This window comes from Babylonia areolata, chromosome 18 (genome assembly GCF_041734735.1).
Source record: "Babylonia areolata isolate BAREFJ2019XMU chromosome 18, ASM4173473v1, whole genome shotgun sequence".
NCBI lineage: Eukaryota > Metazoa > Mollusca > Gastropoda > Neogastropoda > Buccinidae > Babylonia > Babylonia areolata.
In genome coordinates, this window is record NC_134893.1 from 27,169,601 (window position 1) to 27,192,100 (window position 22,500).

Here is a 22,500-nt window from a genome sequence, read left to right on the forward strand (position 1 = left end):
TGTGTGTGTTCGTGTGTGTGTACACTCCATTGTGGGTGCGGTTTTTTTTGTTTTGTTTTTGTGTGTGTGTGTGTGTGTGTGTGTGTGTGTGCGTGTGACATTGCCACTGACTTGTATTTGTATTAGTATTATTCTGTATGTTGTTATTATTATTTGCATTATCGTTATTATCATTCTGCATGTCTGTCTGTGCCTGTGCGTCTGTGTGTGTCTTTGTATGTAAACACACACACACATACACACACACACGCGCGCGTGCGCGCGCGAAATATTGCATCAATGGTTTAAATGCATCATGCCAGAATAAAGAGAGTTAACTCAGGTAAGATTATGATAAAAACAAACGTTGTGGCTTTATCCAGATCTTTCGATTGCTTTGGAACAAAAGAAAGAAGAAGAAAAAAAAGAAAAAGAAAAAGAAAATAAACTATTTTTGATGTATTACATCCAACTTGGCAGTTTCCGAGGAAGATAATTCAAGGGAGAGAAAGAAAGAGGGAATTGGCTCTTTTCACGATCCATACCTGCTTCGCTCCCTTGATTGGAAAGCATATTGGCATTGATGGTGTGTGTGTGTGTGTGTGTGTGTGTGTGTGTGTGTGTGTGTTCAATCCCATTAAATCATCCCAGGTTGTTGTTTTTTGTTGTTTGTTTGTTTGTTTTTTTTTTCATTTAAAAAAAGTTTAAAAGTTGATTACCTTGCAACCATAAATCAGACAACAAAACGAATCTGGTGGCCAAACGACATGATTTAGCGTTGATGATCGTAAACACTCTTATGCGATACATTGTTCATTTGCCTGTCCGTTCGCTTTTTTTTATTTGTTGTTTGTTTGTTGTTGTTGTTGTTGTTTTGTATGTTATTTGTTTATTCAATGTTAATTCATTCTAGATGTGATAACATATTTCAAGTCTATAAAAAAATATTTTTAAAATGGTAATACGCTTTTTTCATAAACTAATTGTTTACATGAAGTTTACTGCTTGGTTTATAGGGCACTCAAATTTCGTTTATTTTCTAATTCTGCGTAGCATACTGAAATCATTTTCTTCCACACTGTATTTAGAAATTATTGTTACCCACTTTGTTGAACACGCACACACACACACACACACACACACACACACACACACACACACACACATGTATGTATATATATATATATATATATATATATATATATATATATATATATATATATATGAGTTTTGTTTTGGCAGTGTTGTTATTGGTGGTTTTAATGATGATGATGATCGTAATGTTTTGTTGTCTTTTTTTGCGTGGAAATGAGTTCATGACCATCCGTACAAAAAGACAAATAGAAAAAAATCAAAATTAATATTCAGTTTAACTTTACAATATATCGATTGCGCAGTAGTAGTAGTAGTAGTAGTAGTAGTAGTAGTAGTAGTAGTAGTAGTAGTAGTAGTGGTGGTGGTGGTGCTGGTGGTGGTGGCCGTACACGTAGTACACGTACACGTAGTATATTGTAAGACAAGCTATCGTGTCCGACGATGACCGTCAGAAAAAAACATCGGAGGAAACTGATGTCCCGACCATCTGGGCTGAAGTTTGATTTCAGTTGAGTGTCTTGCCCAAGTTACATCCCCAATCTCTCGGAAAATAGGGTTTGAGGACAGTAGGTGTTGGGCATGCCCATCTCTCCCTCCTTACCGGCCCTCTACTGCCCTCCCTTCCCCCCCTCCCCCCCCCCCCCCCCCCACCCCCCCCCACCCCCCCCCCCCCCACACACACACACACACCTTCCCCTCCCACCTCCTGTTGTTTTTGTTGTTGATGTTTGGTCGTTTCAATGTTTTGAAGACAAGAGATGTTGTCATCTTTTTTTCTCTCTCTCTCCCCCCCCCCCCCCCCCCCCCCCCCTCCCCGCTTCCCCCCCCCCCCCCTTTTTGTTTTTTCACTGCTGTTTTTAGCTGACGTTGTTATCGTCGTTTTGGGTCGTTTCAATGTTTTAAAGGCAGGAGACGTTGTCTTTTTTTACGTTTCAATGGTTTTGAAGAAAGACAAGGGGTGTTGTTGTTCTCTCATTGTTCTGATATAAGCAGGGTGGCTGTATGAGCTGTCGGAACGAATCAACGAGCCAATCACCAACAACTCCCAGCCCGACACCGTCACCTGCTATGTCACGGCGCTCTATTTCACGTGCAGCAGTCTCACCAGCGTCGGTTTCGGCAACGTGTCGGCAAACACCAACGCCGAAAAGATCTTTTCCGTTTGTGCCATGTTGGTAGGAGGTGAGTGGTGGGGTGGGTGTGTAACAGTGTGTGTGTGTGTGTGTGTGTGTGTGTGTGTGTGTGTGTGTGTGTGTGTGTGTGTGTGTGTGTGTGTGTGTGTGTGCTTTGCTAACTAACTGACTGACTAACTGACTAACTAGCTAACTAACTAACTAAGCCAGAGAAGTAAGTAAATGACTGACTGACTTATCTGCTTGCTAATCAGCCAAACAAATAACTAATCTACTGACTTACTGACTTACTAACCAACTAAATAACTAACCAACAACCAACCAGCCAAGAAAGTAACTAATCAACTGACTGACTGACTGATTTACTAACCACCTAATGAACTAGCCATCCAATCAACCAACCAAAACAATAACTGACTAACGGACTGACTGACTGACTGACTGACTGACTGACTGACTGACTTTTTCACTCTCTGGCTCATTCATTCACTCACTCACTCGCTTAATAATTAACAAACTGAAAAAGCCAACCAACCACCCAACAAACCAAATAACAAACTACCCAACTAATTCACTAGCCCTGCCAACCGTCGTTATGTGCATGGTTTGATGAAGAGTGTTGCATTCGTTGTTAGCTTCTTTTGCTTTGTTTGTTTTTTTCTAATTGAAACTGTTGTGTTGTAAATCGCTTCAGGTGAAATTTGGTTCATCAGGCGCTTTATAAGTAAAAACACAGTAGTTGACGAGCGCAATAGCCGAGTGGTTTGAGCGTTGGACTTTCAATCTGAGCGTCCCGGTTCGAATCACGGTGAAGGCACCTGTTTGGTAAAGGGTGGAGATTTTTTTCCGATCTCCCAGGTCAACATATGTGCAGACCTGCTAGTGCCTGAACCCCCTTCTTGTGTATACACACGCAGAAGATCAAATACGCACGTTAAAGATTCTGTAACCCATGTCAGTGTTCGGTGGGTTATGGAGACACGAAAATACCCAGCATGCATGAACCACGACAGAGCCATCGGCAAGTCGATGTTGGTCGTGTAACGGAAAGAAGAAGAAAAAAAGAAAGTAGTAGTAGTGGTCGTAGTAGTAATATCATCATCATCGTTATCATCATCATCATCATCATCATCATCATTATTATCATTACTATTATGAGTGATAGTCACTCGCGTCCGACTATGACCACCAGAACAGCAGGGGAGGCAACAGCCTGGGCAATAATTTGATTATAGTGGAGAGTGTCCTGCCCAAGTTACAGCCCAGATGGTCGGGACAGTAGTTGCGTCCTCTGCTGTTCTGATGGTCTGGCTATCATACACAGATTATTATCATTGTCATCATCATCATCATCATCATCATCATCACTTGCCTTTCTCTCTGTGTGTACCTAGCCATGATGCACGCGGTAGTGTTCGGTAACGTCACGGCCTTCATCCAGCGGATGTACGCGCGGAGGGCCACCTTCCACGCCAAGACCAAGGACCTCAAGGAGTTCTTCCGCTTCCACCACTTCCCCAAGCCCCTCAAGACCCGCATGCAGGAGTACTTCCAGACCATGTGGTCTGTCAACAACGGCATCGACGTCAGAGATGTAAGGGAACGAGGGTGCTTTTTGTTTTTCTCTCACATTTCTTTGTATCTGTACATGTATTTCTTTTGATCACAACATATGTGACCCTCCACCACGGAATGAGTCGCTTTGTCCCTGACCAACTTTCCCGCTAGCGGCGATTTTAGGCGGGTGGGGGTCAGGTTGTCGATTTTCAGATTTTGACTTCATAGTAAACTTTAGGCTTTCTTTTATCTCATATTGAAGTATCTAGGCATAACTGTGTCTTCTTTTGCCTTAAAAGTGTGCTTAAAATGCCTAACCCGTCATTCTGATCGCCTATGACTTCGCGAAATCGATCAACTTTGACAAGCTTGCCCTCCGTCATCTCTTGGAATCGACCGGTCGAATCATACATTGTTTTAAAGGTCAAGTCCGTCTCTTTCAATCTATGTCCTTCTCATTGGTTGATTTTTTAACTACGAGCGAATCGTCGCTTTCAAAATAAGGATACACTACGTAAACAATGCGTCACTATGAAGGAAAATCCCCTCTGTCATTGGCCGAGAGAGGCCACGTGACGAAACCAGCCATTCAGCACGCTAGCTCAAATAAACATGGTCGCAGAGTTCGGAAGCACGTTTTCAAGAGTGACTTGGCGATTTCCTGACAAGATACACTTGCGTTGCATACATTTTGCCATTCAGTGAAGAATACGACATTTGTGAGTTTCTAACCCAGTACTTCATTGATGGAACTGACCGTTCATGAAATCGATCTCAGTGAACACGAAGGCAACGCTGATTTCGAAAGCAGACGACGCAGGATTGTCGTTCAGTTTTCATCAACAATAATATTAATTCTGATGCAGATGACGAATCAACATTTGCACTAGATACAGAAAAATTGCAAGCCTTCGCCTGTAATTGCCGAAATCACATGCACCAGGTGCCATCAGTGTTGTGACTGACATGGAAACAAGTGAAACTGACTTGCTGCACTGAAGTGATAGAACTGGGTTTCTCACAGCTCACACAAGGAATATGCAAGCAAAGTGACTGGGGGACTGGATATAGCTGAAGTGTCTGAAGGTAAGCTTTCTTATTTTACCCACATTGACAAATACTGAAATGTAATGATGGTATAATCAATTGATAATAATTTATTTAACAATGATTGACTCAAGACTGATTTATTGTCTTACATTGGAACAGGAATTCACTGTTTGACATGTGGAATAAAAATGATTAAAAGAATAAAGTGAATCTGAGGAAATTAACAGAATGTAAATTAAAAGATCTCACACACACACACACACACACACACACACACACACACACACACACACACACACACACACACACAATGTGTGACACAGTGTGTATACATGTCACTCACACACACACACACACACACACACACACACACACATACATACACAATGTGTGTCACACAGTGAGTCACATACTCACTCACACACACACACACACACACACACACACACACACACACACACACACACACACACACACACACACACACACACACTGTCCCTTCACAGTTTAACCATTTAACTGAGCAAGGGGAGGTTCAGGGGCATGACATTATGAACAGTTTTCAGTTTCACAGAATTTGCTTCAATGGATATTTTATGTGAATGTGTGTCAGGTTGGTGGTGGTGGTGGTGGTGGTGGTGTGTGTGTGTGTGTGTGTGTGTGTGTGTGTGTGTGTGTGTTGTTTTAAATAAATATAGAGTTGTGTCAACAGTAAATACTAACAGTATTACTAATAGTTCAATTTCCTTTTCAGCCCTGAAAGATATGATGGTACTTTATATGCCTGCCTGTACACCAGTGAATAATTCTGATATCACTGCTGGGAAGTCATGTCATCAGAAGGAGAGGCAACACCACCAAACTAACTACACTGTCAACTAAAGAACTGTCTGCTGGTGAACTATCTATGAGTGAGTGAGTCAACTGTTAATATACTATGATTTATAGTATAAATTTACCATGAAGTGTGCAAACTTAGTTTCTTTTTACAAACTTTGTCTAGATGTACATGTATGGAATTGTAAACTTTTGTACAGACATTTGCATAAATGATATCAGTGTGCATGTGCTTGACATGCCACTATGCATAAAGTAACTTAATGGATTGCAGCATGTCATGCACCTGCACACTGATATGCACACTGATACTCATAGTGATACAGCATTAATAATCACTATTTCATACTTTTATTATCAGTAAACTGCTTTGTCTGATTATATTATGATATATATATATATATATATATATATATATATATATATATATCATAAGTGTATTCTTTTTTTATTTTCTGATAAAATACATAGAACTAGAAGTAAAGCATTTTGTAAAGTCCTGTGTAAAGAATGAAAGCTGTGATGTAAATGTACAAAACTGAAATTACTGTTGATATTTAATCTAATATTATTAGCATTAATGAATAAACTTTAGAACATATAGAAAAATAATTCAAAACAAAGGAAATGAAAAGAGATAAAGAAGTATTACATAACAAACTGTTTCAGGATAAACCATGCATTTTTGGAACATACTGACACCACCGGTGGAGAAAAAAGAGTGGAGGAAGAAGGTTCAATATCAACACCATCCACCCTGATGACACTTTGTACCACAAGAATTGATTACCTGTGCCACATATCTGCACATTTTTTAAAATTTTTATTTTTATTTTTATTTTTTTTAGCAGATTGAGTGTTTGTTTGATGAGGTTGTGTGTCTTTATTGTGTGAAGTATGGGTTTGACAAGTAGGTTTTCTTTGCAGATGAAGTGTTTGAAGTGTTCATTTGGATTATGAAATGTATTTCATTTGATGCTATGCTGGGATAAAACACACATGAACTTGTACCTTTTGTATGAGCAGTTTTGTTGTGTGGATCTTTTTTGTTATTTTGTTGTGCTTGTTGTATGGATTATGGTAATATCACAAGCACACTAAGCCAGTGAGCACATTGAGTTACAACAATTACATGATTCGGCATCATGATTTAGCATTTTTTACCTCTAATCTGGCATACATTTTAGTACACATACTATACAAAGCAAACGTTTCATAGTAATTGGACCACAAACAACACCACAACAAAACTGATCTTAAAACTGGAAGGTTTTTAGTCATGTTGAGCTGATTAAAAAGTAAGTATACTAATACTTCAGTTGCAATTCTTTCCACAAAAATTAGAAAATTCTTATTTGAATAAAATCAAATACACTCAATATTTTTCTTTCAAACTTTGTGCAATTGTGGATATTGCCACTAAGTATGTGTGTGCCAAATTTCATGAACATATCTTGCTTAGAAGTATGTGGTTGCTATGAACATGTTCCAAAACTTTTCGGCCATGATTTCTCAGTTCGTTACTTTCGCGACTTTAGAACTTCAAATCACAATAACTTTTCACAGAATCATCCGATTTACAAACTTTTTTTTTCGCTGTAAAGGTCATTTATTGCAGATTTATGATATACCAATAACTAAAAATCGACCTCTGGTGCAAAGCGACTCATTTCGTGGTGGAGGGTCACATATTTCTCTGTGTGAAATTCGGGCTGCTCTCCCCAGGGAGAGTGCGTCGCTATACTACAGCGCCACCCTTTTCTTTTTTTTCTTTTTTTTTCTTTTTTTTTGTATTTTTTTCCTGCGTGCAGTTTTATTTGTTTTTCCTGTCGAAGTGGATTTTTCTTCAGAATTTTGCCAGGAACAACCCTTTTGTTGCCGTGTGTTCTTTTACTTGCGCTAAGTGCATGCTGCACACAGGACCTCGGTTTATCGTCTCACCCGAATGACTAGCGCCCAGACCACCACTCAAGGTCTAGTGGAGAGGGAGAAAATATCGGCGGCTGAGCTGTGATTCGAACCAGCGCGCTCAGATTCTCTCGCTTCCAAGGCGGACGCGTTACCTCTAGGCCATCACTCCACTTGGTTGGTACATATGAAAACACAACCATTAACACCACTTCAACACCGGAGGAAAAACAGCAGAAAGTGGTTTTTCAAGTCCTAAAATAATATCTAAAACAATCAGCCTAAAACTGAGAACATCGTCTGGAGATATACCACTCCAGATAAACTGTGTGATTTTTCATCATTCCAGAGTCATTTCCCTTTTTCTGATGACGTGATCAGTGACGTCACTTTGTACATACGTGATACGTTATCTAGCACTCAAGATGTATTAAGCTTGTGAACATGGGAGAAAGGTTTAAAAATAGATGTTGTGCAATGAGGTTAACAGACCAGTATGGTTTTGACGTCATTCCCTACAGGTGTATGTGTGTGTGTGTGTGTACTAGAAACAGTCAGGCGAAATGACATCTTTCAATATCGACTTTTTCTCAATGCTTAACAAACGGCATAACTATTCCAAACCGATGTATCTGTAATACAGTAGAATACAGTAGTTGTGTGACAACGTTGTGGAACGGGTTTGTTGTTGTCGTTGTTGCTGTTGATGCCCTTTTTTGGGTGTGTGTGTGTGGGGGGGGGGGGGGGGTGGCTAATCGGCAACAGCAACGATTACAATAACAAAAATAACAGATGAGCATAGCCTTGTTAGCTGTTGTTTTTGTTTTGTTGTTGTTGCTGATGTTAGGCGCGAAATGAATTCACATTAAAGATATAAATTCACACCATAGTAGCAGTAGGAGTCGTCACCGTTGTCATACTAGTAGTAGTAGTAGTAGTAGTAGTAGTAGTAGCAGTAGTAGCTGATGATGATGATCTTCATCATCTTCATTATGATCATTACCATCATCATTATCATCGTTGTTGTTGTTGTAATTATTGTTGTTGTTATTGTTGTAATTTAGTAATACAAGTAGTAGTAGTAGTGGTAGTAGTAGTAGTAGTAGTAGTAGTAGTAGTAGTAGTAGTAGTACCTTTTTTTTTCGCCCCATCATCTGCACAATTTCAGTGGCATTACTCTCACGCCGCTCATTTAGATTCCCCCATACACGGCCACACCTGTGTTCGTTCGTCACAGTTCCAGGGTGGGCAGTCCGCAGGGAACCATCGATGTCAGGTCGCAGGAGGCCACACACCAGAGGAGACCCTGCACTGCTGCTGAGTCACTTCGGTGATGTTCAGTGGTGCCTGTTCTGATTCAACGTACTTAGGACACCACTTCTAAGCCCCCTACTAACGACAATAATGGCTTAGTCGCGGAGCCATTATTATTATTATTATTATTATTATTATTATTATTATTATTATTATTATTATTTTTGTGGCCGAGTGGTTATTCAAGGGTACGGCACAAAAGACTTAACTAAATGATTGATTGAATGAAAGGATAGACAAGATCCCACGCACAGGCCAGGAACATATAGATGCCAGTCACATAATGGGGTTTTTCTATTGTTTTATTTACAATAGTTGTGTAGAGAAAACTAAGAAGACATAAAGGAGAAGAACTAAGAGAAGAAATAATTAGAAGAAGACAACTAGAGAAGACAGTGCCTGGAACGACACAAACAAATGTCATAAGCACAACAAGTCAGCACAAGTGAATAGTAAAGCACATGTATACATGGAAAGACTATCACTCGGGTTTGGGATACGCAACAACATAATGCATAAGTGTGAAGACCAAATGCTGACATCAAATGGCATTTCTAATACATTTGAATAGTGCACTTAAAGTGATTGAAGCAATGCTGACTTGGTGAAAGTACACTGACAGTATAGATTAGGTAAAGCTTGTACTGTGTCAAAGTGACTCAAATGAATCAGTTTATCATGTTGCACTATACTGGAGTAAGCCGTATAGGAGAGAGCATGACAACTAAATTACAATTAACAGACTGATACATATCAGGTGGTTTTAACCAATAACTGATATTAATCCAACACTATCTTGTAGTCATAACAGCAGAATACTACACACACCTTAGAGCGCTGAGCACACTGTAGCAGTACAATTGATATCAGCATGTAAAATAATACATAAATAATAAACAAGATAATAGAATCAGTGGCTTTGATATTATACTGACAAACTGATAGACCAGATAATAAGTGAAGAACCATCATGGCTTAACCATTAAGTGGTGAATGAACTTTAGCACTCACTAGAACATTCTGGAACAAACTATTAGTGTCCAGAGACGTCACTGACTGTGACGTTAAGAAGAATCAAATGGAATACTGCTACGAGCATATGACGACATGGCAGTTATTTAGATCAATCATAGCCGAGCTGTGACTAACATGTCAAAGCAATAACTGAACAAATAATTAACTGAACATACTCATATGAAGACAAGTACTGTGTCGAATAGTACAATTACAAATCAACACATTCTGCACACTAGTACTTACAGCAATACGTAGCGAGGTGTTAGCCGTTGTGGGAACACACATGACACAACACGCTGCTCGCGACACAGCAAGAGAGAGACAGAGAGAGACAGCAGGCTCTGGTCAGATGACTGACCAGGTATGAAAATGACCACTCATCACTCACTGTGCCAATTTATGCAAGTTAAGCGGACCGCAACGGCCGTCACGTGTGCTTGCGAGCAGATCGTCACTAATCACGGAAAAATCTGATGACAACTGTGTTTGTTTAAAGGTGTTCAGTGACAGATTTCTAAATGATTCCTGAACCGATTTACGTCGGATAAGTTGCAAAAGAAAGAACTCAACACCTACTTTATAATGAGTATAAAATGAAGTGTTGGTTATTTAAGATGAATTTATGATCTTAATTTAAGTCGCCTGAACAGGGTCAGTTTTAACGAGCTCGTCGCTGAAAATTACAAACTGCGTTAAATCAGTTCAACGTAGGCAAACATAAATGGAACAGACTTAAAGATGGAATTGCGACGATTCTGCCAGTATATAATACTTGTAGTTTACTGATCTGACAAAAGAGTTATTAATTAATTACGGTGGAACAGAAACACAAGTTTGCTCTCAGCCAATGACGTACCGCGACGCGACACTGGTCGAGCCGTCAGCAGGTGGTCTGGCGAGGACAAAATGATGTAACGGAGTGACGTCACACATTCTGGGCGTGGGTAAGGAGGGAAAAACGTCGTCTGCTAATACAGCTTGCGCGTGAGGCAAGCTAATACAGCTTGTGCATGAGGCAAATATTGGAGCAAGCATTGCGCTTGGTCACATTATTATTATTATTATTATTATTATTATTATTATTATTATTATTATCCAGATCATGAAAGACTTCCCAGAGGACCTACGCGGCGAGATCAGCCTTCACCTCAACAGGGAAATCCTCTCGCTGCCCATCTTCGAGAGCGCCACCCAGGGCTGTCTCCGCTCCGTGGCCCTGCAGACCAGCAGGGTGTTCTTCGGGCCGGGCGAGGTCCTCATCCACAAAGGAGACGCCATCCGCAACATCTACTACGTCTGCAGCGGCTCCATGGAGGTCCTGAAAGACGAGCAGGTCGTGGCTATCCTTGGTGAGTGGATCAATAACATCAGAATAAGACTAACTTTGTTTGTAGGTCAAACAATAAGGTGTGGTAACTCTCTCTCTCTCTCTCTCTCTCTCTCTCTCCATGTACAAGGTACATAACTTCAAGTCAATGCCGCTTATGTAAATGGAGAGAGTCACTTCTCTTTACTATTTGTTAATCAATGCTGCTTATGCCACCGAATCAGCAAGCACACGGGTAATTAGAAGGTATATATACATTAGAGCAAGCCCAGACCTTTCCTCAAAACAATGTCAAAAGATCGGAAAAAGGACAAGCCAAGAGTTTCCTTTTTTTTTTTTTTTTTTTTTTGAGGAAGTGTCTGGATTTTCATTGCTTGACATTGCTGTTGTTGTCGTCGTCGTTGTTGTCTTAAGGGATGATCCGTTTTGTGACATACGAGTGGTCCTAAAATGAAATTCCCGAGATCATATCGGATTGGGGGATTTTTTTTTTTTTTTCAGGTAAGGGGGATCTGTTCGGTTCCGACATCAAGTTTGAGGATCCAGTGAGCATCTCTGGAGGGGATGTGCGATCCCTGGCCTACTGCGAGCTGCTGTGCATCAACACTCAGGGACTGGTGGAGTGTCTGCAGCCCTACCCGGAGTTCTCGGAGAAGTTTCTGTCAGAGTTCCCCAACGACCTCACCTACAACCTCCGCGAAGGCCACGAAGACATTGAGGTGAATGGTTGAATGATTTTTTTTTTTTTTTTTACTCGTGGTTGGTTGAGTAGTTGTGAAACGATTGAGCGTTTTGAAGGAGCTCATAAGATTAATTCGTATGATGTTTGGGTGACATGGTTGTGTGTGTGTGTGTGTGTGTGTGTGTGTGTGTGTGGACATTTATAAACTTGGTCAATTCATTCAGGTCAAGAATGTTGTCACCGATAATGGCATAGGAAATCACAGGTATATATCATGCTAATCATCATTCATGGAACCGCTTAAAAGATATATGGTTGATGATGTAAATGCATTCGTGCGTGCGATCAAATATCCAACCAACTATAAAACTTTCTCTTTTTTTTCTCATATTAATCAATTTTGGGCATTCTTATGTTTGAACATATAACAAGCCATCCATTCAGAAACACCACAGAAAAAAAGAGAGAGGACTTGGGGGGAAAGGAAACCACAGAAAGAGCAACCGAATACATTTTTGTGTAAACAGATGCTTTTTAACAAATATAGGCTAATGTCCTAGGGTGGTTTTTTTTTTTGTTTGTTGTTGGCTTTGCCACCACAACAAGGTATTTCAAATGAGTCCTAACTCCAGAACAAGAACAAGATGGAATTAGATAGTGAGATTGAAATGAATAATCATTGATGTCCGTCACATGAATCATTACTCAATGTCCGTAATCCAATTGCCAAGTATCATCAAAGAGAATATAAAGTGCGCACATAACTGGGCTCGTTAAAACAGATCAGTTTAAAAAAAAGTGTGTGAATAGTAGCTTCAATATGTGTATCATTTCTTTTAAGAAAAATGTACCATTTTCTGTTCAGTTTTTACCGCGTTTCCGACGCATTTTACGGAGGGTAAGCTACTCCTTTGTATGGAGAACAAGGCAGTTTCACGTTATAATTCTGCACCTTTTTCTGTTTCAAATCTGTTGACAGACTTTGTTTTCACGGTCTTTTTTTTTTTTTTCCTTTTGTACAAAACACTGGCCTCAATATTGCCAACGCACGTCGTAGAATTGAACGAGAATGCAGGTTTTGTTATTTTTTGGTTATTTTTTTTTTCCAGTGATTCTTTTATTGCTGTTATTATCTACCTTAGTATTATTATTATTATTATTATTATTATTATTATTATTATTATTATCACTATTATTGTTATTATCATTATTATCTTTCCATAGGTTCTTGGGTTCTGAACATTACAATATCGTTCACTCTCTGTTACGATAAATGTATCTTGCTTTTAACAACAACAACAACAGAAATGCGTTTGTTATTCTAACACAATGTCTAGTTATGCCTGAGTAGATGTTATTTTGTATTCAGCTGTTTTGGGGTGACCATTTTGCATGAAGAGAAAAAAATGGAATTAGTCTCATCGTTTAGTTGTGTGCCTGTACTTGAAGTGTTTCTTTGCCTATCTTCCATTTCTGTCCCTTTTTTCAATCATAAGCGACGTCTTTTCTTTTTCAAGCATATTTTAGTGGCATGTGCAGATTCTGGCAATGATCAAACATTTATTTATCTACATAATTATTATCTATTTATCTATTCTATTTTTGTTTGTTTGTGTCTTTATTTATGTCTTTATCAATTTGTTATTTGCTGATCTATTTATACATGTCTGCCTCTGCATCAGTCTATTTTTTTATGATAATAATATGCTTTGGAGGTAGAGAGAGTGAGGTATAAAATATTGGATAATCACTTATGCGCGCGCGCGAGTGTGTGTGTGTGTGTGTGTGTGTGTGTGTGTGTGTGTGTGTGTTTGATCCAGTCATGTTTTCTGCGACGGATGTTCATTTAAAAAAAAAATTCCCCTGACTTTCTTCCGGTTATTGCAGTAGGCTGAGAATTGCGCACGTATAATAAGACATATTTCTATGGTTCGCTTGCATCTCTGAACAGTTTTGGCTTTGCAGGTACTATGGTTAAGTAAGGTGTGATAATGGAGCCAGTTGAATGCAGAATGGTCATCAAGTTTTTGTACTTGATAGGCCGCACGTTCGATGAGATGAAAGAGACTTATGGGGATGATGCCCTATTCTATGGCATTGTCAAGCACTGGCATCGTCAGTTCAAGTGTGGTCGGACATCGTTAGAAACGGCTCCCATTCCCGAACGACCACGGTCCGCCAATGATGAAGACACCATCCGGCAAGTGGAGGCCGCAATTTTGGAGGATCGCCGCATAACCGTTCGCCAACTAGCCCAAAACGTCAAGATCAGTGTGGGGTGTGTGGGGAAAAAAATCATCCATAACCATTCGCATATGTGGAAGTTGTCTTCACGATGGATTCCGATGTGTTCACCTTTCCAGAGGCAGGAACGAGTCACGTACTCCCAGGCTCTTTTGATCATGTGCCAAGAAAACCAGGAGGTCTCTTTCGACAGGCTAATCACATAGGACGAACCATGGGTCAATCACTATGATCCAGAGACTAAAGCGCAGTCGAAGCAATGGAAACATTTTGACTCACCACCTCCGAAGAAGGCACATGTCCAACCCTCGACAGGGAAGGTCATCATGCTCACGGTCTTTTAGGACAAACGCAGAGAAGTGATGATGGATTTCGTGGCAAAGGGTTCCACAATTACCGGAACATTCCACGCTTCATTGCTGTAGAAATTGTGGGAAGCCATGAACACCGTGAGGTGTGGCATGCTGACCAAAGGTGTACGCCTCCTGCCAGACAACACCCCGGTTCACAACTCGCATGTTGCCCGGACAGAAGCACGGTCCAGCGGCTATGAAATTCTTCCTCAGCCCCCTTACTCTCCCTATCTCGCACCATGACTTCCATTTCTTTCCAACCATGAAGTCATTGTTGAAGGACAAACACTTCCAGGACGATGAAACGCTTATCTCCGATGGCTTCTGGTGCGACCTGCAGACTTCGACAGGCAAGGCATTTACAGATGCATAAAGCGATGAGTACCTTGGCGGTACCTATGTCCAGAAAGACTAACAACTGTGCTAAGTTTCGTTCCCCTCAGTTTATGTGAAGTGGGTCAGTAGAAATCTTTAATGAACATCCCTCGTATGTCAGCTCAAGCAGTTATAAAGACGTAGACGATACAGCTGACTAATGTTAATTGTTGTGGGTCGCGATACATGTGTATGATAAAACCTTGTACAGATGATTTCCTTATCCAAATGACGATAACAAGACGTCAGACGTTTTATCACTTCTACTTTTTTTTCGGCTTTTTTTTTTTCTCTCTCTCTCTCTCACGGCATGTGACTGATATTCAAACTCTGACATGATGAACACAACACAAATGAAATGCCACAACTCGTACATCTTTTGTACTGTCCGTCGCCCTGAGGCATTTATGTTTATTCCATTGTCACGTTCATGCTTCTCTCTTTGTATCTGCCATCAGGCCTGCCTGCCCCTACTCTCTCTCTCTCTCTGTCTCTGTCTGTCTGTCTGTCTGTCTGTCTGTCTGTCTGTCTGTCTCTCTCTCTCTCTCTCTCTCTCTCTCTCTCTCTCTCTGTCAAAATGCTTCTCAGTTTGTCACAAAAGATATATATATATATATATATATATATATATATATGATTCTCGCATTAAGTGATATATTTCAGTCTGCTTCCTTCTGTTTGATTTAATTTCATCACCGCGTTGTTATTTGTTATGAGTTATCTGGTTTGTTTTTTTAACAAAAATATATATACTTGAGTGTCGTCATAGAATCATGCCATTCATTATATATGTTACTAACCTTATGATCCAGGAATTGAGTCTTTACTTTATTTTAAAATTTTTACCGTCCATTTCTGAATACACACACATGCACTCACCACACGCCCGCGCACACACACACACACACAACTATTGCGTGCGGTATACAATCACACACACAAAATTGACCCCACCCGTTACTCTCTCTCTCTCTCTCTCTCTCTCTCTCTCTCTCTCTCTCTCTCTACCCCCCTCTCTCTCCTTCTCTCTCCCTCTCTACCTCTCCATCTGTTTCGCAATATCTTTTCCCTCTTCGTGTGATTTGATATTGATTTTGCTGTCACCAGGAACTGTTTGGCATTCTGTCAGGTCATGTCCACCTGCGTGGTATTCTGATGTGCATTGTTGCACTGCATTGCATTGGGTTATGCTGTTGCTCAGGCATCGGCTTATCAGATTTTGTGCAGCGTATATGGATTTGTCTGATGCCTCCTTGAGCAACTGAAATGAACTGAATTGGCCGGAAATGTTGTGTTGCATACAATTACATTGCATTGTATTGTGTTCTATTGTATTGTATTGTATTGTATTGTGTTGTATTGTATATTTCTACAATGGAGTGTCTCAAAAAAAGTTATTGTATTGTATATTTCTACAATGCAATGCCTCCAAAAAAGTTATTGAATTGTATATTTCTACAATGGAAACTCTTCAAAAAAGTTAGTGGGGTTTTTTTTTCAGAAAAAGAGAGGGGAGTGGGGGGACATACAGACAGACAGACGGACGGACGGACAGACAGACAATGACATATAGGAGAGAGAGATAGGAAGAGAGAGGGAGGGAGGAGGGGGGCGGGGGGGGAGGGGGGGGGGGGTCATCCCCACAGTGCAACGCACCGTTTACTTCATTCTACGTACTTTTCTGTCTCCTTACATGTGTCTACCTATCAATGTCGTAGGACCAAATAATCAAAGGAAGGAGCCCCTTTCCTGCACAATAATTATTGCACTCAAGGCCTGACCAAGCGCGTTGGGTTGTTGTATTGTATTGTATTGTGTTGTATTGTATTGTATTACTCTTTTTTGTCACAACATATTTCTCTGTGTGAACTTCGGTCTGTTCTGCCCAGGGAGAGCGCGTTGCAACACTGTGTCTACCTATCAATGTCGTAGGAAAAACAAAATGAAAGACAGGAGCTACTTTGCTGCACAATTGCAATCTAGGCTTGACTAAGCGCGTTGGGTTGTTGAATTGCATTGTATTACTCTTTATTTGTCACAACAAGTTTCTCGGTGTGAAATTCAGTCTGCTGGGGAGAGCACGTCGCTATACTTAGAGCGCCACCCTTTTCTTTTTTTTCTTCTTTTTTTTCTGCAGTTTTTTCTTTATTTTGTTTTCCGATCGGGTTATGTTACTGTTAAGTCATATGCCAAGTAGATGTAGTGGAGTGGTAATATGTAATTGCTCGAACACTAGTGACTACTCCTTGAGAATCTGAAACTGAAACTATAACAGCATCTGTCACGCCCTCCACTCCCCCAAAAACAAACAAACAAACAAAAAAAACAGGATGACGACACCCTTCTCCCGGCCGTCAACACTTTGCCGGTCATCTCCGAAGACGAGGAAGAGGAGGAGATGAGCGACGACAACGACAACGAAGGAGGAGGAGGAGGCGCAAAAGACGATGACAAGCCTCCCCCTAGCCTCCCCCATACCCCCCGCACACCCCGCACACCTCTGACTCCGCTCAGCCTCGGTCGGCCAACGGCCATGATGATGATGACGGAGGACGAAGAATCGGAGCACTCGGAGCACTCTACCACTTCGCCTCTGCTGTCTAAACTGACGGGCCGGTCAAATTTTCCGAACGGGGATATCATTGGTGGTCTGAGGTGAGAGCTGTGTGTGTGTGTGTGTGTGTGTGTGTGTGTGTGTGTGTGTGTTGTTTATACTTTTTCGCACGTGTCAACGTTTTTTGTTGTTGTTGGGTTTTTTTGTTTTTTGTTTTTTTTTGTTTTTTTGTTGTTGTTGTTTTGTTTTGGGTTTTTTTCTTCATACGCATGTTTGAAATTTGTGGACAACTTTTTCCCAATGGCACTCCATCTCAGCAGAACAATGAAAGCTAATCAATGTTGAGTTGAGTATAATGTCCTTTCGCCCTTTCAAAGGTCAAGTTGTATTCAGTGAAACTGAGGCTCTAGTTAAACTGCACTTTACGTCGTGCATTCCACTTTGCCCACATTGTAAAATACAAAAAACTCTGAAATATTTCTTAAAAGTATTGTATTGCGTATAAGAACTAAACATTTGGAATTTAAGGATGATACGGGATTGGTGTCCGGGTGTAGGGACTGATTTTTTTTAATTTGATTTTGCCATTAGGAGATATGGGAGACAGGTTTACTTTTAAAAAATAAAATAAGATAAGATAAAAAAAATAATAAAAATAATAAAAATCCATCACTGGGATATGACGCAGGTGATTTGACAGAGTCGCCGTCGGGAGAGAAGGGAGATAATTGGGTAACTTTGGTAAACGCGGAGACATGCGGTGTCGGTGGTCCTTTTTAATGTTGTTGTTGTGTTGTTTTTTTGTGTTTTTTTTGTTTGTCTGTTTGTTTGTTACTTGTTTTTTTATACATATATTAACAGGACACCACAATAATAATAATAATAATAATAATAATAATAATAATTGTCATTATTATTGATATAAGAAACAGCAAAAGAGCCATGATAACAGTAAAAGTATCAGTACTGATAAACCCTCTAGCATAACATGAATCAAAAGTGATTCAGTTCTAGTTATGTAAAGTCTAGAGTCAGGAATTGAATCTTTATCAAATGACCCCGAAAGTTGCTCCCCTTGACTTTGCAATGTTATATGGAATGTGTTTCTTTTCGAGGCAATTTCAAGAATAGCATCATTTAATCAATCGAGATTAATTATCTATCTGAATATGGTACTTTCTTTTTAATTAGTTTCTGAAATAACTTTAAAAAGACACCCATCAATATTGCTGTCATATTTTCATGTTTGTTTTTTTCTCTCCCAAAAATGGGTTGTTGAAATCGTACTCGTTTCTTTCGTTTTCTTTTTTTTTTCTTTTCATCATTCACGTTACTATTTTTTTTAAATTATCATTATCATTGCTATAAAGAAATTCTCATTAACGGGAATAGTAGTAAAATCATGTCCGGTCAGATTTCGTTGTAAGTTATTAAAGTTCCTGTGAAGTTGTATATTATTATTATTATTATTATTATTATTTTAATGTCTTTTTATGTCTCCATCATCATTTATTTTAACAGTTCATGTGTGACCTGACCATCTTCTCTCTCTCTCTCTCTCTCTCTCTCTCTCTCTCTCTCTCTCTCTCTGCATTCCTTTCTCTGCAGACTTGCTAAGAACATCCGAGAGTCCAAACTTGCTCGTCTGTTCCGAACCAGCAGTTTTGGTGGCAGGTACTGAATATTTTTGATACTATTAATTTTCTCTGCATTTTGCACTTCGTCTGTGTTAGAAGCTTTGTGCCTGCAGATAGGATCATTGTCGTCATCTGTTATGTGGTTCAAGTGCTATGCTTAGAAGACTAGGTAGATGTATACTTTTTTTTTCTTTTTTTTTACTCTTGCTTTCGTGCTTGGTTGCGCGTGCGCCCTCATATGTGTGTGTGTGTGTGTGTGTGTGTGTGTGTGTGTGTGTTCGGTTGAACTGCATTGCGGGTCTAGTCCTTTTCTTTGTACGTAATTATAGCATTGCTTTTCTAGTTGCATGCCTTAGGGTTGTACTGTGGTTAGCACACACACCCATGCTGTGTTCTGGTTGTCAGTCAGTCTCGTGTACACGTTCACTGTAGGATATCTTATGTCCGTATGTTATATCCACTTTGTTGCACAGCTTCTGTTTGCCTGTTGATGACGCCATCATGTGTGTTGTGGTTCGCTTATGTGTATAAGAGTTCCAGCTGGATCTGGTCGAGGAGGAATGAAAGTAAACTTCATAAGGATTAAATTTCCCAACTCAAACTAGGCGTACGATGGCTTAGTGGTTAAAACGTCTGCCAGAAAAGGTGACTGAGTCCTGAATTGGTGACCACCCTGGAGGCGCGGGTTCAAACCTGCTGAGGACCAGGAAAACAGAAAAAAAATGAAAAGAAAAGGCGGCAATGCAAGGACATCCAGGAGTCATGACCTGAGTGCGGCCCGGCCCCCTTAGAGTGTAAGGAGTTCAGGGCCGAAACACTTGACTGAGGGGGACTTCTTCTCTGAAGACCTTGTACTGTCCAGCTCTCCATAGAGTTTCTTATCATGGGGGATGGGGAAGGGTGCGTGTTTAATCTGAAGCAACTCTTCTTTCCCCTTTGAAAAAAAATAATAAAATAAAATAAAAAAACAGCCACCCTACAGTGTCGAATTTTGAGCGCACATACGTTGTTTCTAGAATGATATCGCAATATCATTCCCTTACTTCGGCAAAAGAGTGACAAAGGTCATATTGACCCTCCCACAGTTTATCATTGAAATGGTAATATGGCGTGTTACAAAATGAACACAACGGGAGCGCTTGTCGCTAAAACATGTCGTTTCAGTCCTCTTCGAGCTGGTGAGGATTGGTGGAGAGTTTTGCAGGTTTTCCAGAGAGTACTTCCCCTGCACGAAAAAAAAAAAAAAGATAAAAAGGTTTGCCTGTCTCTACCGTCAACACTGTTGACTCAACGGGAGTTTTGCGGTAACCCAAATCCATATCCGGATAAAAAAAAATGATTCATTTCAGAAAAAAGCATACTCGCTTCACAGCTGAGTTGGAAGATAGGGGAGGTAATTGAGGGCGTCTTCGTCTATACCATGGATACAAGGGAGTTGTTGGCGGAGCTGTGTGGATGCACTTTGGAGCTTCCTGGGCTTTGGTTGCACAAGCGATTCTTATCTGCAGCTCACTCACCTCACAGCTTTGTTGGAAAGTAGGGTAGGTAAATGAAGACTTCTTCTTCACTGCGGCTACAAGGGAGGTCATTAGATAACGGATGTTGTTTGCGGAGCTGTATGAATGTGCTTTGAAGCTTCTTGGGCTTTGGTTGCACATGCAATATTTTTTTTTAACTTACTCACCTCACAGCTTTGTTGGAAAGTAGGGTAGGTAAATGAAGACTTCTTCTTCACTGCGGCTACAAGCGAGGTCATTAGATAACGGACGTTGTTTGCGGAGCTGTATGGATGTGCTTTGAAGCTTCTTGGGCTTTGGTTGCACGTGCAATTTTTTTTTTTAACTTACTCACCTCACAGCTTTGTTGGAAAGTAGGGTAGGTAAATGAAGACTTCTTCTTCACTGCGGATACAAGGGAGGTCATTAGATAACGGATGTTGTTGGCGGAGCTGTATGGATGTGTTTTGAAGCTTCTTGGGCTTTCGTTGCACATGCAATTTTTTTTTTTTTTTTTTTTTTTTTTTTTACTTACATCACACCTTTGTTGGAAAGTAGGGGAGGTAAATGAAGACTTCTTCACTGTGGCTACAAGGGAGGTCATCAGACAATTGACGTTGTTGGCGAAGCTGTGTGTTTGCGCTTTGAAGCTTGCTGGACTTTTTTCTTCCTTTCCTTTTTTTTTTTTTTTTCTCTTTTTGACACAATACAAAGAACACACAGAAAAGAAGGTAAAAATGCACACCTGTATATAAAATAAAGTAAGTTCATGTCACCACAAGTATAAGAAATATACAAACAGTATATCTATTGAAGTAACATTGTCTTGGGAACATTCTGAACGCGAAGCAAACTTGACTTGTTAAGATAGCTCGGGTAAGCCAGTTCTGGAGAAATATGTTTTCTTTGTGTGTTTATTGTCAAACGTAGTTTTGATGTTGTTGCTTTTTTCCTTATAAACTCTCCATTAACATTTCTTTTTTTTCTGGGGGGAGGGGGTGGTGCGTGTGGGTCTTTTTTTCCCTTCAGCTGTGTCTTTATTGTTGCATATCATCACATTTTACTCTCTCTCTCTCTCTCTCTCTCTCTCTCTCTCTCATTAAAAAAAAAATTCTTATGACAAGCATGCGCATTCCCGGGAGTACATTGCAAGTTCTCACGCACATGTTGCACATGTTGTAATCGGCTTCTAAATGTGTGTCGTGAAATGTACGTGAATGTAAAGCAGTGTTCTTTGGATTTGTAAACTTTTTTTTAACTGCTAAATGTACTTGAACTGTGATCACGCACACACTATTCCATTGTTGCAATTCATTTTGGCCATTATTTTTATTTTTTATTCTTTTTTTTTTTTTTGCTTCTTCTTCTTTTTTTAATGATCGTATTGCACATTTCTTTCTGTAGACACAAGCATGGATGTTTTACTTATGAACTGAATAGTCATAGAATTGTTGTTGTATTACCTGTGATAACGTTCGATGTGACTGTCATATCATGTGCACAGTTACAGTACTTGTGGAGAATTATGTTCGCCACGAGTTACAAAGGTGGTTCTTTACAAAATGTCACAATCTTCGACAGTTTCTTAATTAGCTGCTTTTTTTTTTTTTTTGCTTTTTTCTTCTTCAGGTTAATGTGAAACATATCCATCAGATATTGTAAACAACGAAAGTAAAATGCAATAGCAAATCAAATACCATGACATACAGTTGGAGTGATGACCTAGAGGTAACGCGTCCGCATAGGAAGCGAGAGAATCTGAGCGCGCTGGTTCGAATCACGGCTCGGCCGCCGATATATTCTCCCCCTCCACTAGACCTTGAGTGGTGGTCTGGACGCTAGTCATTCGGATGAGACGATAAACCGAGGTCCCGTGTGCAGCATGCACTTAGTGCACGTAAAAGAACCCACGGCAACAAAAGGGATGTTCCTGACAAAATTT

At 40.1% G+C, this 22,500-nt stretch overlaps 1 protein-coding gene and 1 long non-coding RNA gene across 2 annotated transcripts in view; both read left to right on the forward strand.

Annotated features, from left to right (window-relative positions):
* LOC143292211 (voltage-gated delayed rectifier potassium channel KCNH8-like) overlaps positions 1–22,500 on the forward strand; it is a 263,301-nt gene that overhangs the window by 235,700 nt on the left and 5,101 nt on the right. The window contains 6 exon segments of the mRNA XM_076602396.1: positions 2,068–2,256; positions 3,602–3,801; positions 10,990–11,239; positions 11,719–11,936; positions 17,201–17,526; positions 20,227–20,240. Of these exon segments, the coding sequence (XP_076458511.1) occupies positions 2,068–2,256; positions 3,602–3,801; positions 10,990–11,239; positions 11,719–11,936; positions 17,201–17,526; positions 20,227–20,240 (1,197 nt within the window).
* Positions 4,680–6,459, forward strand: LOC143291914 (uncharacterized). Its single transcript, XR_013056599.1, has 3 exons — positions 4,680–4,850; positions 5,643–5,725; positions 6,321–6,459. It is a non-coding gene; the product is annotated as an uncharacterized LOC143291914 (long non-coding RNA).